Source organism: Leopardus geoffroyi, chromosome B3, assembly GCF_018350155.1.
Source record: "Leopardus geoffroyi isolate Oge1 chromosome B3, O.geoffroyi_Oge1_pat1.0, whole genome shotgun sequence".
NCBI lineage: Eukaryota > Metazoa > Chordata > Mammalia > Carnivora > Felidae > Leopardus > Leopardus geoffroyi.
In genome coordinates, this window is record NC_059337.1 from 74,593,766 (window position 1) to 74,616,317 (window position 22,552).

Here is a 22,552-nt window from a genome sequence, read left to right on the forward strand (position 1 = left end):
AGTGACCTGGGGTGGCTTCGTCGACCTAGTCAGGCCACGAAGCCCGACACCGGGCGGGAGGGGCAGCGCTCAGGCAGCGCACAGCCTGCGCCAGGTCCTGGCGGGCGGCGGGGCTGGGGCTGACTCCTGTCTCAGGATGCCGGGGGAGGAGGAGGAGAGGGCCTTCCTGGCGGCCCGCGAGGAGCTGGCGAGCGCCCTGAGGAAGGATTCCGGGCAGGTGTTTTCCCTGGAGCAACTCCAGCCGCTACTGGTCACGTCTTTACCGCCAGCAGCCCGTTACCTGCAGCTGGACGCCGCACGCCTGGTCCGCTGCAATGCTCTTGGGGAGGTGAGGCCCGGCCCCCGCTCGGGAGGGGGACGTAGGACTTGAGGCCTGGGCGGGGCTCACAGCTCTCCGCTCTCTGACTGCTCCCAGCCCCGAAACTACCTCAACACCCTGTCCACGGCCCTGAACATCCTGGAGAAATACGGCCGCAACCTCCTCAGCCCTCAGCGGCCCCGGTACTGGCGCGGGGTCAAGTTTAATAACCCTGTCTTTCGCAGTACGGTGGATGCTGTTCAGGTGAAGCCCCTGGGCCCCTTATGGGAGAAAGGGACTTGGCCTGGGCTGGGGGGTTGGTAAGAAAGGGCCTGACGCTGTGCTTAATGGGGAGGGCTCCAGCCCTAGTGGGAAGGGGGCCTGCCTGGTGGTGACTGGTTTGCATGTGTGGTAGGGGGGCCGGGATGTTCTGCGATTATACGGCTACACTGAGGAGCAGCCAGATGGGTTGAGTTTCCCTGAGGGGCAGAAGGAGCCAGATGAGCATCAAGTCGCTACAGTCACACTGGAAGTACTGCTGCTTCGGACAGAGCTCAGCCTGTTGTTACAGGTGAGATGTTGAGGTGTCTCTAGTCCTGAGGACTTAAACACCAGGCCTGGGGAGCCCAGCCTAACTCCACAAGCAGTCTTGCGGACCCTCATGCTGCTGAACCATGGGCATAGTCCACATAGCAACCTGAAAACTCCCCATACTCTTCTTCCTGTGGATGTTGGGAGACCAGGACCTTGTCCTAGGGCTCTAGGTGGGAACTCTTCTTACCTTGCTTGCAGAATACTCACCCAAGACAACAAGCACTGGAGCAGCTGCTGGAAGAAAAGGTTGAAGATGATGTAAAAAAGGTAGGGATGGGGCTCTTAAGACCTGATGAACAAAGGGGATAGGGGTTGTGGGACTGTGTGTCCCCAAACTCTTGCCCATTCCCTGCCCTTTATTTCTCAGATACTGAAGCTCTCTGAGTTTGCCCCCTTGCTGAGAGAGATTGCTCCTGGCCCCCTCAACACGCCCTCTGCCCCAGGTATTATTCATCCTGTAATGGGAGGTGGGGGGCAGTTTCTAGTAGACCATATTGATGGAAATTTGGGGCCCTCCTCTGTTTATCCTTTTTGCCTTTAAAAAGAGATTAAAATTGTTTCCTTGGGTCTGGATATGTTGAATAGTAGTCTGTAATTTGTTCCCTTCAGCAAATTCAGAGTAACTTGGTCTCTTTCAAAAGGATGTTCAGTTTTTCCTCTCCTGTTCTCTAGGCTCCACTCCTGGTCCCTGCTTCCTTTGTGGCTCTGCGCCAGGCACACTGCACTGTTCAACTTGTAAACAGGCCTTGTGCCCGGCTTGTGATCGTCTATTCCATGGACACCCATCCCGTGCCCATCACCTCCGCCAGACCCTGCCTGGGGCCCCACAGACCACCTGCCTGACCCCCAGGTAAGAGATCTTCTCTTCTGAGTGGGAATGAAGTTAAGAGAACTTAGAATTACTTATGTACTGTGTGTCAGTTTCTCTGCTAAAAGCTGCTTCATAGAAGGCAGTTAGTTACTGCTTTGCAATAGGTCACAGACATACATATGAAGCAAGTAGCAGTCACAGCCAGATATTGTGCAAATAGGTAGGAAGAGGAGGAACCTAGCCTAAAGGATCAGCTCAATCAGTAGGATTTTAAGCACCTAGTGTGGGTCAGGCCCTATGTTAGGGGGATAGCTATCACAAGATATGAACTTTAAGATATAATTTTTTTTTAAGTTTATTTATTTTGAGAGAGCACAAACAGGTGAGGGACAGAGAGAGAGGGAGAGAAAGAGAGAATCTCAAGCAGGCTCCATGCTGTCAACACAGAGCCCAACACGGTGCTCAAACTCACAGACTGTGAGCCAAAATCAAGAGTCCGAGGCTCAACCAACTGAGCCACCCAGGTGCCCCTAAGATAAAATTAAATGTTGAACAGTCTATGGGTATGGAGCATTCCAGACAGAGAACAACATGCACAAAGGACAGGGCTTGTATTGTCACACAGAGAATGAGGGATGCCTGGGAATAAGGGACCCAGGCACCAGGGCCCCCTCAGCAGACCATCTCTGCTTTTTCGTTACAGCTTACCTGCCTCAGCATCACCACGGCCTCAGTCAGCCTCCTTGCTGGCCCTGGGAGACAGCTCTCTCGTGCTTCCCCTGAAAGCTTCCTCTGATCCTGCAAATGCCCGTCTGCCCTGGCACTGTGCTGCCTGTGCCATGCTAAATGAATCTTGGGCAGTGCTCTGTGTGGCCTGTGATCGGCCCCGAGGCTGTAAGGGGTTGGGGCTGACAATGGAGGGTTCCCAAGGAGCTGGGGGCCTAGAATCTGAACTTGCACGGGGTCGGTGGGCCTGCCAAAGCTGCACCTTTGAGAATGAGGCGGCAGCTGTGCTGTGTGCCATATGTGAGCGACCTCGGCTGGCTCAGCCTCCTAGCTTGGTGGTGGATTCTCGGGATACTGGCATTTGCCTGCAGCCCCTTCAGGTAACCTGTTCCTGGCCTTCCCAGCCGTCCCCGTTCTTTATTTGCACCTGTTACCACAGGCCATTCTCAACCTCTTCATCTTCTGTTCTCCTTCAGTTCTTCTGAATCTTCCACCCTCCCCGCCCCCCAAACCTGTCTGTATTTCCATCTTGAGCCTCAGCCAGCTTTCAGTTGGATAATTCTTTTTGCATTCCCAGCAGGGGGATACTTTGCTCTCCTCTGCCCAGAGTCCAGTCTGGTACTGTATCCACTGTACCTTCTGCAACTCTGGCCCTGGCTGGGTGTGTGCTATGTGCAATCGGACCAGCAGCCCCATCCCAGTACCGCACGCCCCCCAGCCCCAGGCCAGCTCTTTGGAAGAGCAACTCCCTGAGCCAGGGCCTCCACGACGCCTCAGTGCCCCCCTGCCCAGTTCCTGTGGGGACCCTGAGAAGCAGCGTCAAGACAAGATGCGTGAGGAAGGTCTCCAACTAGTGATCAAGATCCGGGTGAGGATTTGGGCCTGGGATGAGGTAGGGTTGAACTAATGGGGGAAAGGAGGGGCTGCAGTTGATTAATACAAGTTCTTGTAAACCTAATCATTAGCAGCAGCTGCCTCTTATTGAACACCGCCCATATGCTGTGCGTTGCTCACGTGATCCATATGTCTGAGCTCAACCACTGTCAGCGTTTTGGTTTGGGCTGAGGGTGGGTGGAAGGTGCCCTTCCTGATGGGCCATCTGTCTGGGTGGGACTGTGCCTTAGGAAGGGGAAGCTGCAGGTGCCTGTCCAGAGGAGGTTTTCTCGGCTCTACAGTACTCAGGCACTGAGGTGCCCCTGCAGTGGTTGCGCTCAGAGCTGCCCTACGTGCTGGAGATGGTGGCCGAGCTGGCTGCACAGCAGGACCCGGGCCTGGGTGCCTTTTCCTGTCAGGAAGCCCGGAAAGCCTGGTTGGATCGTCATGGCAATCTTGATGAAGCTGTGGAAGAGTGTGTGAGGGCCCGGCGCAGGAAGGTACCGGCTGTGCTGACAGGGCAGGCAGGGTTGTGGGTCTCAGAGCCTCTCACACTCTCTTGCTTGCCATTTCCCTCTTCACTCCTTCTCTCTACACCCAACTTTCAGGTGCAGGAGCTCCGGTCCCTGGGCTTTGGGCCTGAAGAGGGGTCTCTTCAAGCATTGTTCCAACATGGTGGTGATGTAGCACGGGCCCTGACTGAGCTACAGCGCCAGCGCCTAGAGCCCTTCCATCAGCGTCTCTGGGACAAGGGCCCTGATCCCACCCCTTCCTGGGATGGGCCAGACAAGCAGGTGCTGGGAGGAGGTGAAGAATCCACTTAGAGGAGCCGGGGAAAGGCCCAAGGGTAGGACTCCTGGGGCCTGACAGCCACTTCTTCCCTCTCCACCTGAATCACCTTGCAGAGTCTGGTCAGACGGCTTTTGGCAGTCTATGCGCTCCCCAGCTGGGGTCGGGCAGAATTGGCACTGTCACTGCTGCAGGAGACACCCAGGAACTATGAGCTGGGCGATGTGGTGGAAGCTGTGAGGCACAGCCAGGACCGGGCCTTCCTGCGCCGCTTGCTGGCCCAGGAGTGTGCTGTGTGTGGCTGGACCCTGCCTCGCAACCGGGTAAGCCTCTTCCCTCTGGGACGGCCTTAGAATGACTCTTCCCTTTGGGCCCTGCTCCACTTCTCTTGTCTCCCCTGTCTCTTGTCCTGTCTTTTGCTCTGCAGTTGCCCATGTGCTCCCAGCAGTTTCTAGGAAGGGGAGGGCAGGAAAAGGCTACATCTCCCCACCCCAATTTTTTTTTTTTTTTTTTTTTTACTGTTACACTATAGGAAGTTTCATACGTAGAATAGTATATTTCTTCTCCGTTGCCACCTCCCCTGCCCCCATGTATCATTACTAAGATTCTGCAATTATCAGTGTATGGCCAGTCTTTATTCCACTTACAGAGAAGATTATTTTGAAACAACTCTTACAGTCTATTTATAAATACTTCAGTATATATTTCTGAAAGGTAAAAGTCTTTGAAAACATACCCACAAATACCATTGGCACACCAAAAAAAATTACCAATAATTTTTTTAATTACCAATTTATTTATGCTGGCTATGTGTGTTTTTTGTTATCCTTTTACTCTTTATTTTTTTTTTTCTTAAAAAAAATTTGTTTTTAAAGTTTACTAATGAATCTTGAGAGAAAGGCAGGGGGTGCCAAGAGAGGAGAGAGAGAATCCCATTGTCAGTGCAGAGCCCAATGCAGGGTGAAGTCAAGGGTGATGAGCTGAAGTCAAGAGTTGGATACTTTGGGGCACCTGGGTGGCTCAGTCAGTTAAGCATCTGACTTTGGCTCAGGTCATGATCTCACAGTTCATGAGTTTGAGCCGCGCATCGGGCTCTGTGCTGAAAGCTCGGAGCCTGGAGCCTACTTCGGATTCTGTGTCTCCCTCTCTCTGATCCTCCCCCGTTCATGCTCTGTCTCTGTCTCAAAAATAAATAAACTATAAATAAATAAAATTAAAAATTAAAAAAAAAAAAGAGTCGGATACTTAACCAAATGAGCCACCCAGGCACCCCTTTACTCTTTATTTTATTTTATTTTATTTATTTTTTTTTTTTTTAATTTTTTTTTTTTCAACGTTTTTATTATTTATTTTTGGGACAGAGAGAGACAGAGCATGAACGGGGGAGGGGCAGAGAGAGAGGGAGACACAGAATTGGAAACAGGCTCCAGGCTCTGAGCCATCAGCCCAGAGCCTGACGCAGGGCTCGAACTCACGGACCGCGAGATCGTGACCTGGCTGAAGTCGGAAGCTTAACCGACTGCGCCACCCAGGCGCCCCTTTACTCTTTATTTTAAAATAATTGTAGAGGTGCCTGGGCTGGCTCAGTTGGTTAGGCGTCCGACTTTGGCTCAGGTCATGATCTTGTGGTTGGTGTGTGTCAGGTTGGTGGGTGCTGACAGCTCAGAGCCTGGAGCCTGCTTTGGATCTGTGTCTCCCTCTCTCTCTGCCCCTCCCCTGCTCGTGCTCTGTCTCTCTCAGAAATAAACATTAAAAACAATAATAATAAAATAAAATAATTTTAGATTCACAGGAAGTTGTAAAAATAGTAGAGTCCTGTGTGTGTGTGTTTTAATAATTTATTTTTTAATTTATATCCAAGGTAGCATATAGCGCAACAGTGATTTCAGGAATAGATTCCATAATGCCCCTTACCCATTTAGCCCATCCCCCCTCCCTACAATCCCTCCAGTAACCCTCAATTTGTTCTCCATATTTAAGAGTCTCTTATGTTTTGTCCCTCTCCCTGTTTTTATATTATTTTTGCTTCCCTTCCCTTATGCTCATCTGTTCTGTATCTTAAAGTCCTCATATGAGTGAAGTCATATGATATTTGTCTTTCTCTTTCTCTAATTTCACTTAGCATAATGCCCTCTCGTTCCCTCCAATAGTTGCAAATGGCAAGATTTCATTCTTTTTGATTCCCGAGTAATACTCCATTGTATATATATATACCACATCTTCTTTATCCATTCATTCATTGACGGACATCTGGGCTCTTTCCATACCTTGGCTGTTGTTGGTGGTGGTGCTATAAACATTGGAGTGCATGTGCCCCTTTGAAACAGCATACCTGTATCCCTTGGATAAATACCTAGTAGTGCAATTGCTGGGTCATAGGGTAGTTCTATTTTTAATTTTTTGAGGAAACTTCATACTGTTTTCCAGAGTGGCTGCACCAGTCTGCATTCCCACCAGCAGTGCAAAGAGATCCTCTTTCTCTGCATCCTCTCTAACATCTGTTATTGCCTGAGTTATTAATGTTAGCCATTCTGGTAGGTTGAGGTGGTATCTTATTGTGGTTTTGATTTGTATTTCCCTGATGATGAGTGATATTGAGCATTTTTTCATGTGTTGGTGGCCATCTGGATGTCTTTGGAGAAGTGTCTATTCATGTCTTTTGCCCATTTCTTCACCAAGTATTGAGTTTGATAAGTTCTTTATAGATTTTGGATACTAACCCTTTATCTGAATTGTCATTTGCAAATATCTTCTCCCATTCCATCGGTTGCCTTTAAGTTTTGCTGATTGTTTCCTTCACTGTGCAAAAACTTTTCATTTTGATGAGGTCCCAATAGTTCATTATGTCCCAAGTCCTGTGTGTTCTTTACCCACCTTCCCCCAATGATGACATCTTATATAATTATATAATATATATATATATAAATATAAATATATAATCTTATATAATTATTGTACTGTATCAAGACCAGGAAATAAACATTGGCACAATGTTAGCAAGATTGCAGATCTTGTTCATTTTTCACATGGGTGTGTGAGTGTGGCTCTGCAGTTTTATTCCACTTACAGGTTCATGTAACCACTGAGACACAGATTGTTCCATCACCACAAAGGAACTCCCTCATGCAACCTCTTTATAGTTGTAACTTTCTTCCCTTTCTCCTATCACCTGACAATATCTAGCCTGTTCTCCATCTGTATGGTTTTGTCAATTCAGAAATGTTATTTGTTTGTTTCCTTTTAATTGAATGTGAATGCCTTTGGAGGGCAGTCTTCCATTTACTTTAGGCCTCACCGTTCTCTTTTCTTCCAACTAATGACAGTCTTTAGACATTTGGATTGCCTGCCAGGCACTTGTTGGCATTAAGGGTTGCTACCTTGCCCGGTTGTTAATTAGACCCTGGTTTCTCAGTGGACACCTGGCTAATGCCTCTTCCCCAGGCTGGCGGCTATGGCTTCAGACCCCCTCCTCTCCCTGCCTCACCCTATAGATGCAGGCCCTGACTTCCTGTGAGTGCACCATCTGTCCTGACTGCTTTCGCCAGCACTTCACCATCGCCTTGAAGGAGAAGCACATCACAGACATGGTGTGCCCTGCCTGTGGCCGCCCTGACCTCACCGATGACACACAGTTGCTCAGCTACTTCTCTACCCTTGACATTCAGGTACTTCAGTCCCTAGGACTTGGGGTGCCCTGGGCTTTGAACAGGAACCCTGCCCATCCACCACTTCTGCATCCTGTCCTCAGCTTCGGGAGAGCCTGGAGCCAGATGCCTATGCACTATTTCACAAGAAGCTGACTGAGGGTGTGCTGATGCGAGACCCCAAGTTCTTGTGGTGTGCCCAAGTAAGTGGCCTACCCAGGGCAGCTGACTGGAGGGATGGAGGAGGGATGGAGGTGCCAGGTCAGGCCTGAGATAGCTTTATGCTCTTGCACCCACAGTGCTCCTTTGGCTTCATATATGAACGAGAGCAGCTGGAGGCGACATGTCCCCAGTGTCACCAGACCTTCTGTGTGCGCTGTAAGCGCCAGGTGAGGCACATTCATCCTTTCAGAAATAACTTGCTAAAGCTGCTAGCAGGTCCTATGTCAGACTTGGGGTGTGCTGAAGCACAGAACAGACATGAACTCCGGGCTCAAAGAGCTTACAGACTCCAGGAAAGGAGGGAGGGAGGCTGAGGAGGAGGGGCAGTGAAAGAAAGGTAAGGTAAAGGAGGAAGGAAGGGAGAGAGCATAAGTACACGTGGCATTAAATTCTACAAAGAAAACACAGGACTCTGAGATTAGGAATAACAGAATGGACCTACTTAGGATGGAGAGGTCAGACAAGTCTTCTCTCAAATGGTTTAATTTAAGCTCAGGCCTGAAAGTTAAGAAGAAGCCAATTATGCAAAGGATATTCAGGACAAAAAGAGCAACACATGGAAAGGCCAAAGTCAGAAAAAGTGGTGTGTGGTTGGAGCCCCAAGATCAAGGGTGAGAGTGGTGGGTGGTCAGAGAGGAGCTAGCTGCCAGATCAGGAGAGGCCATGGGGCCAAGTGAGGAAGGTATTTGCCTTTTATTCTAAGACGAAGCTAGGGGTGATACTCTTTCATTTACCTGTTAAAAAGTTTAATATCTGAAAAAAGTTTAATATTTGAGTGCTCACTTTGGCAGCACATATTCTAAAAAGTTTAATGTTTGATACCAAAAAGTTCTATTACAAAACACGTTAATAAAATGAACACCTGAGACCCTACCACTAGACCTTAAGACTAGAACACTCCAAAAAAACCCCAAACAAACCACACACACAACTAGAACACTCCCAGTACTGCTGAAGCTGCCTGCCTTACACTCTGAAAGACATTTTGGCTGCAGGGTGGAGCATGCACCATAGGGGAGCAGGAATGGAGGAAGAGAGACCACTAATTGAGGCAACACCTGACCTGGCCTGGAGTAGAATGGCCAGAGGAGGGATGAAGAAAAAGGGGACAGGGTTGAGATAGGCCTGGGTGGTGGGAATAAGACCTGCCGGTGAACGTGTGCTGGTATGAGGAGGCCAAAGAACCAAGGCTGGCCCCTCAGTTTGAGATTGGAGCAAATGGTGAATGGCAGTGCCATAAACGAAGCCAGGGACCTCTAGATCTGAGAGGAGGGGTGGCCCTTAAGAAGGGCCCGGGGTGGGGTTTTCATGTGAAGCTTGCTTTCCCTCCTGCAGTGGGAGGAGCAGCACCGAGGCCGGAGCTGTGAGGATTTCCAGAACTGGAAACGCACCAACGACCCAGAGTACCAGGCCCAGGGCCTGGCCATGTATCTTCAGGAGAACGGCATTGGTAAGGTCCTGTTAGGCCTGTGTGCCCACTCATATGTCACTGCCAGTGGCTCTCTTCCTGAGGACCTTGTGGAGCAGTGACAGCCCCAGCCCTGACCTGCTGTACCTTACAGATTGCCCCAAGTGCAAGTTCTCGTACGCTCTGGCCCGAGGAGGCTGCATGCACTTTCACTGCACCCAGTGCCGCCACCAGTTCTGCAGTGGCTGCTACAATGCCTTTTACGCCAAGAATGTGAGCCCAGAGAATGGGGGTGGAAGGGATAGAAGGGTGGGAGGCTGCTACTGGGTGTGAGGGGCAAAGACATTGAGGAGTTGCCTAGGGGAAGAGAAGAGGAAGCCAATGGGGTGTAAAGCACCTCTCTCTGTCCCCTCTCCCCTTTCACTTGCTCCAGACCCTCCAATGTCTCCATCTTCCCCTATCCCTACACCCCTCATGCAGGGGTTCTGAGAAGCCAGGACCCCAACAGTCTCCAACTTCCTCTCTCCCATCTGGGTTTCCGCCAGAAATGTCCAGACCCTAACTGCAGGGTGAAAAAGTCCCTACATGGCCACCACCCACGAGACTGCCTCTTCTACCTGCGGGACTGGACTGCTCTCCGGCTTCAGAAGCTGTTACAGGTCAGGGCTGGCCAGCCTGGCTGGGTTTGTGAGTTGCCCAGGGTAGGAGGCAGGGCTCAGGGTGGCAAGAAAGGAAAGGTTCTGTGCTGGGAAATTCAGTGGGCTGGCATCAAGGGGATCCTAATGCCCATCCATCTGCCCCTCCTCAGGACAATAATGTCATGTTCAACACAGAGCCCCCAGCAGGAGCCCGGGCAGTTCCTGGTGGTGAGTGTCAGGACAAGCCTTGGAGAAGGGGTGAGGGTGGGCTGGGCTTCCACTGTATGGTGGGTAAAGGGGACAGTTGGGTCTGTGGTCAGAGTCCATCCTGTGCTTACTTGTGGGCTTCTTAGCGAGTTAACCTCTCTGGACCTTGTTTCTTCCTCTGTGACATGGGAGTAATATCTCCTTTGCAGCTAAGCTATTTTACCTGAGGGCCTAGCAGTTGATACTGATTTTCTTCTCCCATTCCCAAAGGATGATGATTCATTAGTTAACTCAAGCAGTATTTAATGAGACTTGCTAGTTGCACTGTTTTAGGTTCCATGAGGGTGACAGGAAGATGTTACATATGGTTCTAACCTACCCCACCACTTATTTCCATAAAGTAAGACCTTCACAGACTAAGTTAACTGGGCAAGAGCTAAATCGCAACCAGAAGAGTTGTCCCAAGAGAGTATGTGATAATAAAAAAAGAGAGAGAGTATGTGATTATGGACCCAAAGCAAGCCTAGATAAAAGCAGGGCCAGGGGCGCCTGGGTGGCGCAGTCGGTTGAGCGTCCGACTTCAGCTCAGGTCACGATCTCACAGTTCGTGAGTTCGAGCCCCGCGTCCGGCTCTGGGCTGATGGCCCAGAGCCTGGAGCCTGCTTCCGATTCTGTGTCCCCCTCTCTCTCTGCCCCTCCCCCATTCATGCTCTGTCTCTCTCTGTCTCAAAAATAAAATAAACATTAAAAAAAAAAAAAAAAAAAAAAAAAAAAAAGCAGGGCCAGCAAGGCCCCTGCTTCTGTTATCAGACTTGGTCTGTTGCGATGGTATCTCTAAGTGCATCCCTCCCCACCACTACCACTGTTAAAGCAATCCCTTCCCTGGAGGCTGCCTCCCACGCCTCCATTGATACCCCAGTTCTCCCGGGGCTTTGTGGTCAGTGACCTCCTCCCAACAAAAGGGTCCCTTCCTTCCCTTACCCTTAGGTGGCTGCCGAGTGATGGAGCAGAAGGAGGTTCCTAATGGGTTCCGGGATGAAGCCTGTGGCAAGGAGACTCCAGCTGGCCATGCTGGCCTCTGCCAGTGAGTATCAGCAGGAGCATAGTGTTGGGCGGGGCGGTGAGGGGGGGGCGGTGCGGGACGTGCAGGAGGGCTGAGGATACACATGGGTAGTAAAGGAGGTCTCTGGGAGTAGTAGGTCCTGCAGGGAAAGTGAGGGAAGGGCTCTCTGGGCAAGGGCATGGCTAGGTAATAGCAGGCAGTGTGCACAGGGGGACAGTGCCTACAAGTGCAACTGGGAAGAGTTGTCAGTCTTGTTCATCTGAGTATGCCAGTGCCCAGCAAGGTGTTGGGCACACTCAGTTAATACTAGCCAAATGGAAGAACAAATATTCCACCCTGTCATCTCCCCAGGGCACACTACAAAGAGTATCTTGTGAGTCTCATCAATGCCCACTCACTGGACCCAGCCACCCTGTATGAGGTGGAGGAGCTGGAGACGGCTGCTGAGCGCTACCTGCATGTGCGCCCTCAGCCAGCAGCTGGGGAAGATGCCCCTGCCTACCACGCCCGCCTGTTACAGGTAAGGCTTCCCTCCAGCCTCACCTCTGACCCCACACTCTAGAAAGAAGTCCCCTGTCCAGCTTGTGTCTGAGTTTTAAACTTCCAGTATCATCTCTCTCCTTCTGCAGAAGCTGATGGAAGAAGTGCCCTTGGGACAAAGTATCCCTCGCAGGAGGAAGTAGCTGAGGGCAAGGATCCTCTTGAAGGTCTCATGGCCCAGCCTCCTCAGGAACAGCTCCAGCACCAATAAAGAGGCATCTCCTTGCCCAGGCTTCTTGGTGGTCCTTCTTCCTGGCCCCATCATCTGGGGCACCAGGGAAAGAGGGGGGTGAACACAGCTTTGCCGAAAGGGTCACCTGCAGCCTACCGCCTGACCATTCTTGGACTCAGGGCTAGGAAGGAATTGACACCATGGATGGCCAAGGAGCCCCTCTCCCCAGCCAGCCCCTTGGCCTGGGCATTCTCCTTCCCTGCCTCCTTTGTTCTTTCTTGGAATTCAGTTGATATTTGAGGTCACCTAATAGACACCAAGCAGGCACGATGGGGGAACACAGATGCACCGGTGGTACAGGGCTAGCCAGAGGCCTCAGGCCAGACTCCACAACACTGGCCTCCCTGGGAAGCAGTAGTGTTAACAGAGATCAAAGAGCATCTAAGGGAATAGGGGACTGAGCCTGAGCGGGAAGGGGGCCCTCTTGTGTCCGACAGCGGGATTCCAACAGTGAAGTTCTCAGATGCTGCTTCCCCCTGGCGGGAAGCCGTTGCCCTGCAGCTCAAGCCACGTGATTTCTGAGAAAAGGCCCTTCCTGGAGGAGAACTGAAACTTAGGGTGGGGACTGTAGAAAGGGGCGGAGAGATCAGGAAGCTGCCTAGACGGCTGCCGAGCTGAGGTCAGCTGGGTCCTGGGACAGCCAGCAAGCCGCTCAGGTAAGATCAGCGGACATCCGGATGTCAGCGCGGGTCTAGAGCTAGAGGGCCCGGCCGGAATGGAGGTGGGGGGGCGGGGGCTCCTGGGGCCCCTCTGCCAAACAGGAATATACAGACCGCCTGTGAGCCAGGACATAGGGGGTTTGGCCTGAGTGAGAGAGTGACTGGGGACCACTGTCCCCAGCCCTATAGGCAAAGAACAGGAGGTCCCTGCTGTGGGTTGTTCAGGGAAGTCAGCCCCGGCTCCAGCTGACCCTGTTTGTTTTCTTGCTTTCTGGCCCTGCCCACTTCCGCTGGAGCTCTGCCCCACCTACCCTAGAGGCAAGAGGAGGGGACAGATGGGGGTCAAAGGATAGGTTGTGGGGGTGGTGGGTGAGGGATCTATGAAGCATCTTGCAAACAGATACTGCCTTCGCAGATGCTTGGGGCAGAGACCGGGCCTCGCCCCAGGAACCACACCAAGGGAGTTCTCTTCCAGACAACAGATTCCTGAAAAGTCAGTTTTAAGACAGTTTTAAGACCAGCGCCTAGGGTTTCCTTCCAGTTGTTGGAGCTTGGGGCAGAGACCGGGCCTCGCCCCAGGAACCACACCAAGGGAGTTCTCTTCCAGACAACAGATTCCTGAAAAGTCAGTTTTAAGACAGTTTTAAGACCAGCGCCTAGGGTTTCCTTCCAGTTGTCGGAGCTTGGGATGTTAGGGTGTGTTTTTTGGTTACTAGTGGTGGCAGAAAGAAACGGTTTGGCCTCAGGGAATTGTGAGAAGTGTCCACAGGCAAAAGGTGGATGGGGTCTCTGGGGGCCCTTGCCAGAATCCAACCCCAGTGGTCAGGATCTCTGCAAATGTTCCCTCCTGAAGTATCAGTTCCACTGATGCTGCCTGCTGCTCTTGTCCCCAGGATGGCATCGGGCCGGGCACGCTGCACCCGAAAGCTGCGGAACTGGGTGGTGGAGCAAGTGGAGAGCGGGCAGTTCCCTGGGGTGTGCTGGGACGATGCAGCTAAGACCATGTTCCGGATTCCTTGGAAGCATGCAGGCAAGCAGGACTTCCGGGAGGACCAGGATGCCGCTTTCTTCAAGGTGAATGGGCCTGGAAACCAGCCCCTCCGAGGGAGGGGTGGAGTAGACACAATCTCTCACCCTCAAGAGGTCTGCCTGGGTTTCAGATAAAGGGGAGATGGGAGGGTAGAGCCAGCCGCATTGTCGTCACAGCCCAAGACAAAATGAAAATTCAAAAATTGTTGAGGATTTCAAGACAGCAGCAGCAGAGCGGGGACCTGAGCACTGGCCTTCTGTGCAGGTGCTCAGGCCGCAGGTGCCCACAGCCGGCTGTAGGAGAGGGTCAGCTGGGCAGGGTAACGTGCTGTCTCCTCTTTACTTCCTGTGTTTCTCAGGCATGGGCGATATTTAAGGGGAAGTACAAGGAGGGAGACACAGAAGGCCCTGCTATCTGGAAGACTCGTCTGCGCTGTGCTCTCAACAAGAGCCCCGAATTTGAGGAGGTTCCTGAAAATGGCCATAGGGATGGAGCTGAGCCCTACAAGGTGTATCGGCTGCTGCCATCGGGGACCCTCCCTGGTGGGTGTCCCCTTGCCCAGCCGCTCCTAGAATCAGCAGATGTGGACAGGGGGAGGATGGAGATAGGAGGTTTCTGGGAGGGTGGTGGGCCTCCCTCCAGGTCCCTCAGTCAGAGTTCTGCCCTGTCCCTGGGGTACTCCTACCCACGTTCCCCTGCCTGGTCCTGCACATTCTTTCACTGTCTCCTCTCTCCCTTACCCTCTGTTCCCACTTAAGGCTCTGACCTTTCTCCCCCTCCACAATATTCCACAGCCCAGCCAGGGACCCAGAAATCACCATCAAAGCGACATTACAGTTCTGTGTCCTCTGAGAGGGAAGAGGATGAGGGTACCACAAAGAACTGCATACTCAGTCCCTCTTTGATTGAGGACCCCCTCAAAAACGTAAGAGCTGGGGAGGGAACGGAGTGGGCCTGAGGGCAGGAGAGTAAACTAGGGGAGAGGTCAGCCAACGAATAGACACTGTGTCTGCAGGAGGAGGTGGGGGCCAGTGGGGAAGCAGGCCATTCAGAATTTGGGAGCAGCAGCAGCAGCAACAGCCCTGAGCCTCAGGAAGGTACCACCTCCCCTGCCTCTGTGTTGTTCCCCTACAGCCACTCCCTCTGGCCCTTGGATTCCCCAGTCCCCATCTGAATGACATGCCTCTGCTTCCCTTATAGGTACAGACACAACAGAAGCCCCTTTCCAAGGAGATCAGGTGTCATTGGAGAGTCTGCCTCCTCCAGACTCAGGTGTGTGGTGTTTCTGACTCCTCTCTGCTCTCTGTCCCCCCAGGTTGTCTCCCTGTAGCTACACATGCATTATCAAGGATGTCGGGGCTTGCAGGAAACAGGGCCCACCTTATCCAGACAGAGGCATTGCTTTCCAGGCGGGACACCTGGGCAGACCCCAACCTCCCAACAGCTCACTTCTCAAAAATACTCCTCGTGTTCTCTCTCTCTCCCTCCCTCCCCCCCCCCTCTCTTTTTTCTCAAAATGAATAAATAAACTTAAAAAAGGGGGGGGATGGGTGAAGGGAGCGCTTGGGTGGCTCGGTTGGTTAAGCGTCCCACTCTTGGTTTTGGCTCAGGTCATGATCTCACGGTTTGTGGGATTGAGCCTGGCGTTGGGCTCTGAGTTGAGAGCGTCTAGCCTGCTTGGGATTCTCTCTCTGCAGCCCCCCTCAAAATGAATAAATAAACTTTTAAAAAAGTATCCCCTATGCACTCTGTTCCCTGGAAATTCACTTTGAGACATTCATTTCTGTGGGTCAAGTGGAGACCTAGTCTTCGGGACCTTCTTATAAACCGTAAGACCCTGGGCATTAAGCCTTGAGGCCTCAGTGGGCATCAGCTACCCTTGTGAGTGATGGCAAAGCCTCACAGGATGCCCCCTGGCTGGTAGGGTTGGTGAGAGGGCAGATGGGGAGGGAAGTGCCTTCTCTAACCACAGAAGGTCAGACTGCTACCCCTGCCCTTGCTTGTGTTCCCTCTGGGCCTCACGTTTCTCACCAGCAAAATGAGGATGTGGGGTTTGCCAGTGGCCCCTCCTCCTTCCCCAGGACCTGGTGCTGGCCGGGTGGACCCCTGCACTGGTGCAGCTGGCCGTTCTCTGTTCACAGACTACTCGCTGCTGCTTACCTTCATCTACGGTGGGCGCGTGGTGGGCGAAGCCCAGGTGCAGAGCCTGGACTGCCGCCTTGTGGCTGAGCCCTCAGGCTCCCAGTATGGGATGGAGCAGGTGGTGTTTCCCAAGCCTGACCCACGAGAGCCCACCCAGCGCCTGCTGAGCCAGATCGAGAGAGGTGTCCTAGTGGCCAGCAACTCCAGAGGCCTCTTTGTGCAGCGTCTCTGCCCCATCCCCATCTCCTGGAACGCGCCCCAGTCGCCACCCGGTCCAGGCCCGCATCTGCTGCCCAGCAATGAGTGCGTGGAGCTCTTCAGAACCACCTACTTCTGCAGAGGTGAGGCTGTTCCAGTTGAGCTGAGCCCCTGCCCCCATCTCTTAGGAACCCCTGGGACCTTGCAGGCTCTGCCACCACCCTGTGTTCCTTCCAGTAGATCCTTCGTTACAGCCCAGGCATGGCACCCTGCACTTGAGCGGTGCACACACATCCTGTGGGGCCCTGTGCTCAGCCCTGGCAGCTGTCTGGCAGCCAGCCTTCCCCAGCCAAGGTCTCGGAAGATGAGGCTCTGATGCAGCTCAGCACACGAGTCACATGTTGGGGACTGCCACCACATGGCAGCATGCAGTAACGGGAAGGTGCACCTCGCGGCCCTCTCCTGCATATGCACTTGCACGGGCCAACCCCATATTTGGGAGAGCTCGCACACCTCCCACACACTAGCCCTGCTGCACCCCGGGCAGCTCCTCGGGTTGTCCTTCTCCCGTCCGCCCCTGCCTGGGACTCCACTTCCTGCCTCCATTCACCTCTAAATCTCACCTTGGGAGTGGAGGCCAGGAGTACAGGGGACGCAGAGTGGGAGTGTTGCAGGGCCACGCATGCCCTCCTCGGCAGGGAGGGTGCGAGCAGACAATAGAGGTGGGGACACTTCTGTGTTAGCAGCCCAGGCTGCTGCCTTGAGGACTCTAAGCTCTTCCAGCAGAGAGCTTTGAGGGTGTATAAAAATCGGTTACCTCTAAATACTTCTTACTTGAAAAAGGGGCACCTTTTCCTACTTGCACATGGGTGAGTAGCAGCTTAGTTGCTGGCATCCCTCCTGGTATGAGGCAACAGGCGTGACCCTGAAGCTCCCGCTCTGGCCTTGGTCTCCAATTGGCCCCACACCCACCCCTCTTTCTCCATGATGGGTCCCTCTCTATTCCCTCCCTGCCTGTGGCCTCTGCCTTCTTTCTTCCAACCCTTGATCCTTTCTCTTTCATCAGACCTGGCCAGGTACTTCCAGGGCCTGGGCCCCCCACCCAAGTTCCAGGTGACTCTGAACTTCTGGGAGGAGAGCCCTGGCCCCAGCCACACCCCGAAGAGTCTTATCACAGTGCAGGTGAGTTCAGGGCAAGCGAAGACTAGCCTGCCTGTGTGAGTGGGGTGTAGGGGGTTCCAGGTGGAGAAGGGCCTTTGGTTGGCGGGGAGGAACTCCTGGGGGTATGTCTGCCCCACCTGTGCTCATGATACTCTCCCCCACCTTTCCTGGCACAGATGGAGCAGGCCTTTGCCCGACGTTTACTGGAGGAGACTCCTGAGGAGCAGACAGCCACTCTGTCCCTGCTGCAGAGCCTGGGAGACCCGCCTTCCTCCTCTTCGCTCTGTTCCTCCTATCTCCTTTGAAAGAAACTCATTCTCCACACTGTTGACCTGGCTCCCTTGGTGATCATTCTTGGTGGTTGTCTGTGATGGTTGTGTCCTTGAACTGCTCGTGTACCTGGCTGGTGGAGAACTGAAGGATGATTTTTATCCTTTTTTTAAGTTTGAGATATACCCTCTTTCATTTCTGAGAAACTGAATTGGGAAAAGTCCAAATGGTGTGAACTCAGAGGACCTTTCCTGCTTCCCCCAACCCTAAAGCCAAGCACTTTATATTTTCTTCTTAGATGTTCACTGGGAATTTAAAATAAAACTTTATTGAAAGAGGAGTCATTATCTTCTTTGTTGGGATGAAAAGGTAGGTAGCAGGGGTCACAGGGAAGTGATAGAGATGTAATTTCAGAGCGGTGTACTTGGGTTTTCTTCCTGCTGACCTCTCCAGGCCCCTTTCCCCTCCTCCACCCGCAGCTTCTGGCTAGGAAGCTGTCTGGCCTCTGTGGGTTCTGAGTTTGGGGAGAGGATTGAGGTTAGCCACCCAGAAGAGCACAGCCTACAGCTGCTGTAGCCACCAACTTCACATGGAAAAATCTGGGCTCCACGGTTCTTGGCTAGCGGCCTCTGATTCGGGCCTTACAAGCGGCTTAGGGTTGGACTCTGGCTGGAGGTCTAAATGAACAGGAGAACTTGAAGTTGACCTCAAACTATGGACTAGAGGTGCTGGGGTCTGGGAGGGGAGGGGAAATCAGAGGGAAGAAAGAGCTTCTGTGCCTCCTGTGCCGAGGGCAGACCAGGCCCTGGTATCTCTTCTCCCAGTATATGGGGCACTGTCGCCCCAACATAAGGGGACTCCCAAACTGGTTTCCTCGCTCTACCTAGACCCCACCAAAGACCATGTGGCCTAGACTGCCATGTCACCAACACTCTGTTCGCTGAGATGTGAGGGCCCTAAAGCAACTGACACTTCTTTCCCATACCCCCTGTGTTTATTTTGCCACCAAACTGGAAGTTCTTCCTTTACAGGCAACTTGTCATCTTACCTCTCCATTCACATCCAGCAGATTAGTTCAGACATAAGTCCCCACTTAACCAACTGCCACAGCATCCAGCTTCCCCCCTCCTATATGTGACACCAGCTTGGAGGAAGAGGAGCCTCCCAGCCAGACTTTCCTGTCCTTTCGCTCTTATAAGCCTTCCCTGGCTCACCTATGTGATCAAGCCTAGGTGCCTAGATCCTCGAGGATCTTCTTGCTGTCTCACTTGACAAACTTCAGTGCTGCTTTTGAGCCTTTCTGCCTCCTTGGACCTTCGTTCTCTTCAGTCTTGCCCATCATCCTCCAGAGAAGCCAAGAGTCCAAACAGGAATCTGCATTAGACCGGAAGAAAGCAGGTACTGGGTGCACAGGTATGCAAGGCCTATTGTGCCCTTGATTTTCTAAGATTCCTCCTGGCCTTTCTTCTTTGCACTTGCTGTCTCCTTGACTTCCATTTTATTTCTTTTCTTTATAATTTTAATTCCAGTCTAATTAACATACAGTGTTAAATTAGTTTCAGGGGTACAATATAGTGATTCAACAGTGCTATACATTGCTCAGTGCTCATTGTGATAAGTGTACTTTTTTTTTTTTAATTTTTTATTTGATGTTTATTTTTGAAGGAGAGAGAGGCAGAGCATGAGTGGGGGAAGTGCAGAGAGAGAGGGAGACACAGAATCCAAAGCAGGCTGCAGGCTCTGAGCTGTCAACACAGAGCCCGACATGGGGCTCGAACCCACAAACTGTGAGATCATGACCTGAGCCGAAGTCGGATGCTTAACCGACTGAGCCACCCAGGCACCTGTGATAAGTGTACTCTTAATCTCCACCTAGTTCACCCATCCCCTCACCCTCCTCCCCTCTGGGAACCATCTGTTCTCTATAGTTAAGAGTCTGTTTTTTGGTTTGTCTTTTTTTCCCCCTTTGTTCATTTGTTTCTCAAAATTGCACATATGAGTGAAATCAAATGATATTTGTCTTTCTCTGACTCACTTATTTCATTTAGCATATATTCTAGATCCATGTGTGTTGTTGGAAATGGCAAGATTTCATTGTTTTTTCTGGATGAATAATATACCAATGTATAGGTATACCACTTCTTTATCCATTCATCTATTGATGGACACCTAGTCTGCTCCGTATCTTGGCTATTGTAAATAATGCTACAATAAACATAGGGGTGCACACATCCTTTTGAATTAGTGCTTTTGTATTCTTTGTAGTAGTGGAATTACTGGATCATATAGTAGTTCTATTTTTAATTTTTTTTTTTTTTTTTTTTTTTGAGACAGAGAGAGACAGACAGAGCATGAACGAGGGAGGGAGACACAGAATCCGAAACAGGCTCCAGGCTCTGAGCTGTCAGCACAGAGCCCGATGCGGGGCTTGAACTCACGGACCACGAGATCATGACCTGAGCTGAAGTCGGCCACCCAACCGACTGAGCCACCCAGGCGCCCCTCTATTTTTAATTTTTTAAGGAACTTCCATACTGCTTTCCACAGTGGCTGCATGAGTTTGCATTCTCACCAACAGGGACGGTGGGTTCCTTTTCCTCTACGTCCTTTCCTTGTTTCTTGTGTTTTTGACTTTAGCAATACTGACAGGTGTGAGGTGAGATCTCATTGTGGTTTTGATATGCATTTTCCTGATGATGAGTGATGCTGAGCATCTTTTCATGTATTTGTTGACCATCTGGATGTCTTTGGAGAAATGTCTGCTCATGTCTTCTATTTTTTTAACTAGATTATTTTTTTGGTGTTGTATCAGTTCTTTATATTTCATTTTCATTGTCTCCATGTATTTTTTTAATTTCCTCTTTGATTTCTTGGTTGACCCATTCATTGTTTAATAGCATGTTATTTAACCTCCATGTATTTGTGGTCTTTCCAGATTTTTTCTTGTGGTTGGTTTCTAGTTTCATAGTGTTGTTGTTAGAAAAGATACTAAAAAGACTTTGATGTTTTCGAATTTGTTAAGGCTTGTTTTGTGGCCTAATATGTGATCTGTTCTGGAGAATGTTCCATGTGCACTTGAAAAGAATGTATTCTGCTGTTTTAGGACGGAATGTTCTGACTATACCTGTTAAATCCATCTGGTCCAATGTGTCATTCAAAGCCACTGTTTTCGTATTGATTTTTTGTTTAGATGATCTGTCCATTGGTGTGAGGGTTAAAGTCCCCTACTATTATTGTATTACTATTGATCACTTCATTTATGTTTGTTATTAACTGCTTTATGTACTTGGGTCCTCGCATGCCAGGTGCATCAATATTTATAATTGTTATATTTTCTGGTTGGATTATCCCATTTATGATTATATCATGTCCTCTCACATTTTCTGTCATAACCCACATCCAGGCCATCAGCAAATCCTGTCATTATTCCTTTAGAATCTATTCAGAATCTGACCACTTTTCTCTGTTTCTACCACTAACACTTTTTTTTTTAATGTTTTCTTATTTATTTTTGAGATAGTGAGAGTGCAGGGGAGGGACAGAGAGGGAGAGAGAATCCCAAGTAGGCTCTGTGCTATCAGCACAGAGCCCAAATTAGGGCTTGAACTCACAAACTGTGAGATCATGACCTGAGCCGAAATCAAGAGTCAGACGATGGGGTGCTAGAGTGGCTCAGTTGGTTAAACATCTGACTTTGGCTCAGGTCATGATTTCACAGTTCATGAGTTCGAGCCCCACATCGGGTTCTGTGCTGACAGCTCAGAGCCTGGAGCCTGCTTCGGGTTCTGTATCTCCCTTTCTGCCCCTCCCCTGCCCCTGCGCTGTCTCTCTCTCTCTCAAAAATAAACATGTAAAAAATTGTTTTAAAGAGTCAGATGCTTAACCTGAGCCACCCCTACCACTAACACTTTGGAACAAGCTACTATCATCTCTCACACCTCTTTCTGCTTCCTTCCACATCTTCTTTTCTTCCTCCACTCTTGTCCACCTTCAGCCTATTTCCAACACAATAGAGATCCCCTTAACACATAAATCTCATCATGTCAGTCAAAACCCTCCATTGGCTCTTAACTCATTCAGAGTTAAAGCCCAGATCCTTAAAGTGGCCTCCAAGGTCCTTGTGCTTTGGCCCCTATCCTCCTCTCTAACCTCACCGCTTGCCATTCTTGTTCCAGGCTCTTGAACCCACCACATTTCTGCCTCAGGACCTTTGCACTTGCTGGTTCTTTTGTCTAAAATATTCTTCCTTTAGGTAGGTGCATGTTGTCTCCTCTCTTCAGAGGGGGCTTCCCTAAGCACTCTACCTAAATAGCAGCCCTCACTACTCTCTATTCTCCTATGCGGCCTCATTCTCATAGCACTGATCACCATTTCACATATTTCTGTTTGTCTCCTTGCTTATCATCTCTCTTTCCCTAATGCATTAGAACAGGGACTTGTTTTGTTCACTGCTCTATCTCCAGTGCCTCTATAGAGGAGTGTGTGGCATGTAGTAGGCATCTCATAAATGCTTGTTGAATGGAGGGATGGATGAACAAATTACTCAGTCTATTGCTTATCTCCTAAACTAGGTTCTAAGTACCTTAAGGGTAGATGCCCCCACCTTATCATCTCTGTGCTCTAATGTGAACTTATAAACACTGACAACATATGTACAGTGACTGAAACAATTTGTATTATGCAGAAACCATCTTAAACAAGCACAAGTTGACTAGGTACTGGAAATGCTGGAATTCGAGAGAGCAGAGTTCCCAGCCAGGCTGTCGTTAAAAAGCTGTGTGGTCTGGGAAAACCTGTCTTATATGGGCCTCTGTTTTCTCATCTGAAAGGCAAGTCTTAGACTAGATCTTGAAATCCCAGTCAGCCTTGAATTTTTGTGGTTGTAAATTTAGGGTAATTGCATATTCACTTGACAAATGTTTTTGGTTTTTTTAAATATTTATTTTTGAGAGAGAGAGAGACAGACAGACAGAATGCAGGCAGGGGAGGGGCAGAGAGAGAGGGAGACACAGAATGCAAAGCAGGCTCAAGGCTCTGAACAGTCAGC

At 50.7% G+C, this 22,552-nt stretch overlaps 2 protein-coding genes across 7 annotated transcripts; both read left to right on the top strand.

The window, feature by feature from the left end:
- Positions 1–136: 136 nt before the first annotated feature.
- On the top strand, positions 137–12,039 carry RNF31 (ring finger protein 31). 3 transcript variants are annotated; one of them, XM_045450493.1, is made up of 21 exons: positions 137–328; positions 416–562; positions 714–869; positions 1,091–1,159; positions 1,260–1,335; positions 1,565–1,742; positions 2,407–2,809; positions 3,007–3,297; positions 3,554–3,802; positions 3,911–4,096; positions 4,208–4,414; positions 7,583–7,756; positions 7,840–7,938; positions 8,035–8,124; positions 9,293–9,407; positions 9,520–9,638; positions 9,911–10,024; positions 10,174–10,231; positions 11,198–11,294; positions 11,625–11,793; positions 11,903–12,039. In XM_045450493.1, the coding sequence occupies exons 1-21, from the start codon at positions 137–139 to the stop codon at positions 11,954–11,956; spliced, it is 3,243 nt and encodes a 1,080-aa protein (XP_045306449.1). In that variant the 3' UTR covers positions 11,957–12,039. The 3 variants fall into 3 exon arrangements, 2 of the variants coding, with proteins under 2 accessions (XP_045306449.1, XP_045306450.1); XM_045450494.1 differs by having other exon boundaries at positions 3,010–3,297; XR_006704875.1 differs by lacking the exons at positions 11,198–11,294; positions 11,625–11,793; positions 11,903–12,039 and having other exon boundaries at positions 9,799–10,024.
- Positions 12,040–12,664: 625 nt separating this feature from the next.
- Positions 12,665–17,845, top strand: IRF9 (interferon regulatory factor 9). 4 transcript variants are annotated; one of them, XM_045450497.1, is made up of 9 exons: positions 12,665–12,701; positions 13,598–13,778; positions 14,093–14,276; positions 14,529–14,659; positions 14,750–14,831; positions 14,935–15,006; positions 15,876–16,217; positions 17,141–17,256; positions 17,412–17,845. In XM_045450497.1, the coding sequence occupies exons 2-9, from the start codon at positions 13,599–13,601 to the stop codon at positions 17,538–17,540; spliced, it is 1,236 nt and encodes a 411-aa protein (XP_045306453.1). In that variant the 5' UTR covers positions 12,665–12,701; position 13,598; the 3' UTR covers positions 17,541–17,845. The 4 variants fall into 4 exon arrangements, with proteins under 4 accessions (XP_045306453.1, XP_045306454.1, XP_045306452.1 ...); XM_045450495.1 differs by lacking the exon at positions 12,665–12,701 and adding an exon at positions 13,379–13,400; XM_045450496.1 differs by lacking the exons at positions 12,665–12,701; positions 17,141–17,256; positions 17,412–17,845 and adding exons at positions 13,377–13,400; positions 16,315–17,134.
- The last annotated feature ends 4,707 nt before the right edge of the window (positions 17,846–22,552 follow it).

Coding starts and splice junctions, on each gene's coding strand:
- RNF31 (XM_045450493.1), top strand. CDS start 137: ATGCCGGGGGAGGAGGAGGAGAGGGCCTTCCTGGCGGCCCGCGAGGAG. Junction 870..1,090: donor AGCTCAGCCTGTTGTTACAG/GTGAGATGTTGA, acceptor CCTTGCTTGCAG/AATACTCACCCAAGACAACA. Junction 10,025..10,173: donor GGCTTCAGAAGCTGTTACAG/GTCAGGGCTGGC, acceptor GCCCCTCCTCAG/GACAATAATGTCATGTTCAA.
- IRF9 (XM_045450495.1), top strand. Junction 13,779..14,092: donor AGGATGCCGCTTTCTTCAAG/GTGAATGGGCCT, acceptor TGTGTTTCTCAG/GCATGGGCGATATTTAAGGG. Junction 16,218..17,140: donor AACCACCTACTTCTGCAGAG/GTGAGGCTGTTC, acceptor CTCTTTCATCAG/ACCTGGCCAGGTACTTCCAG.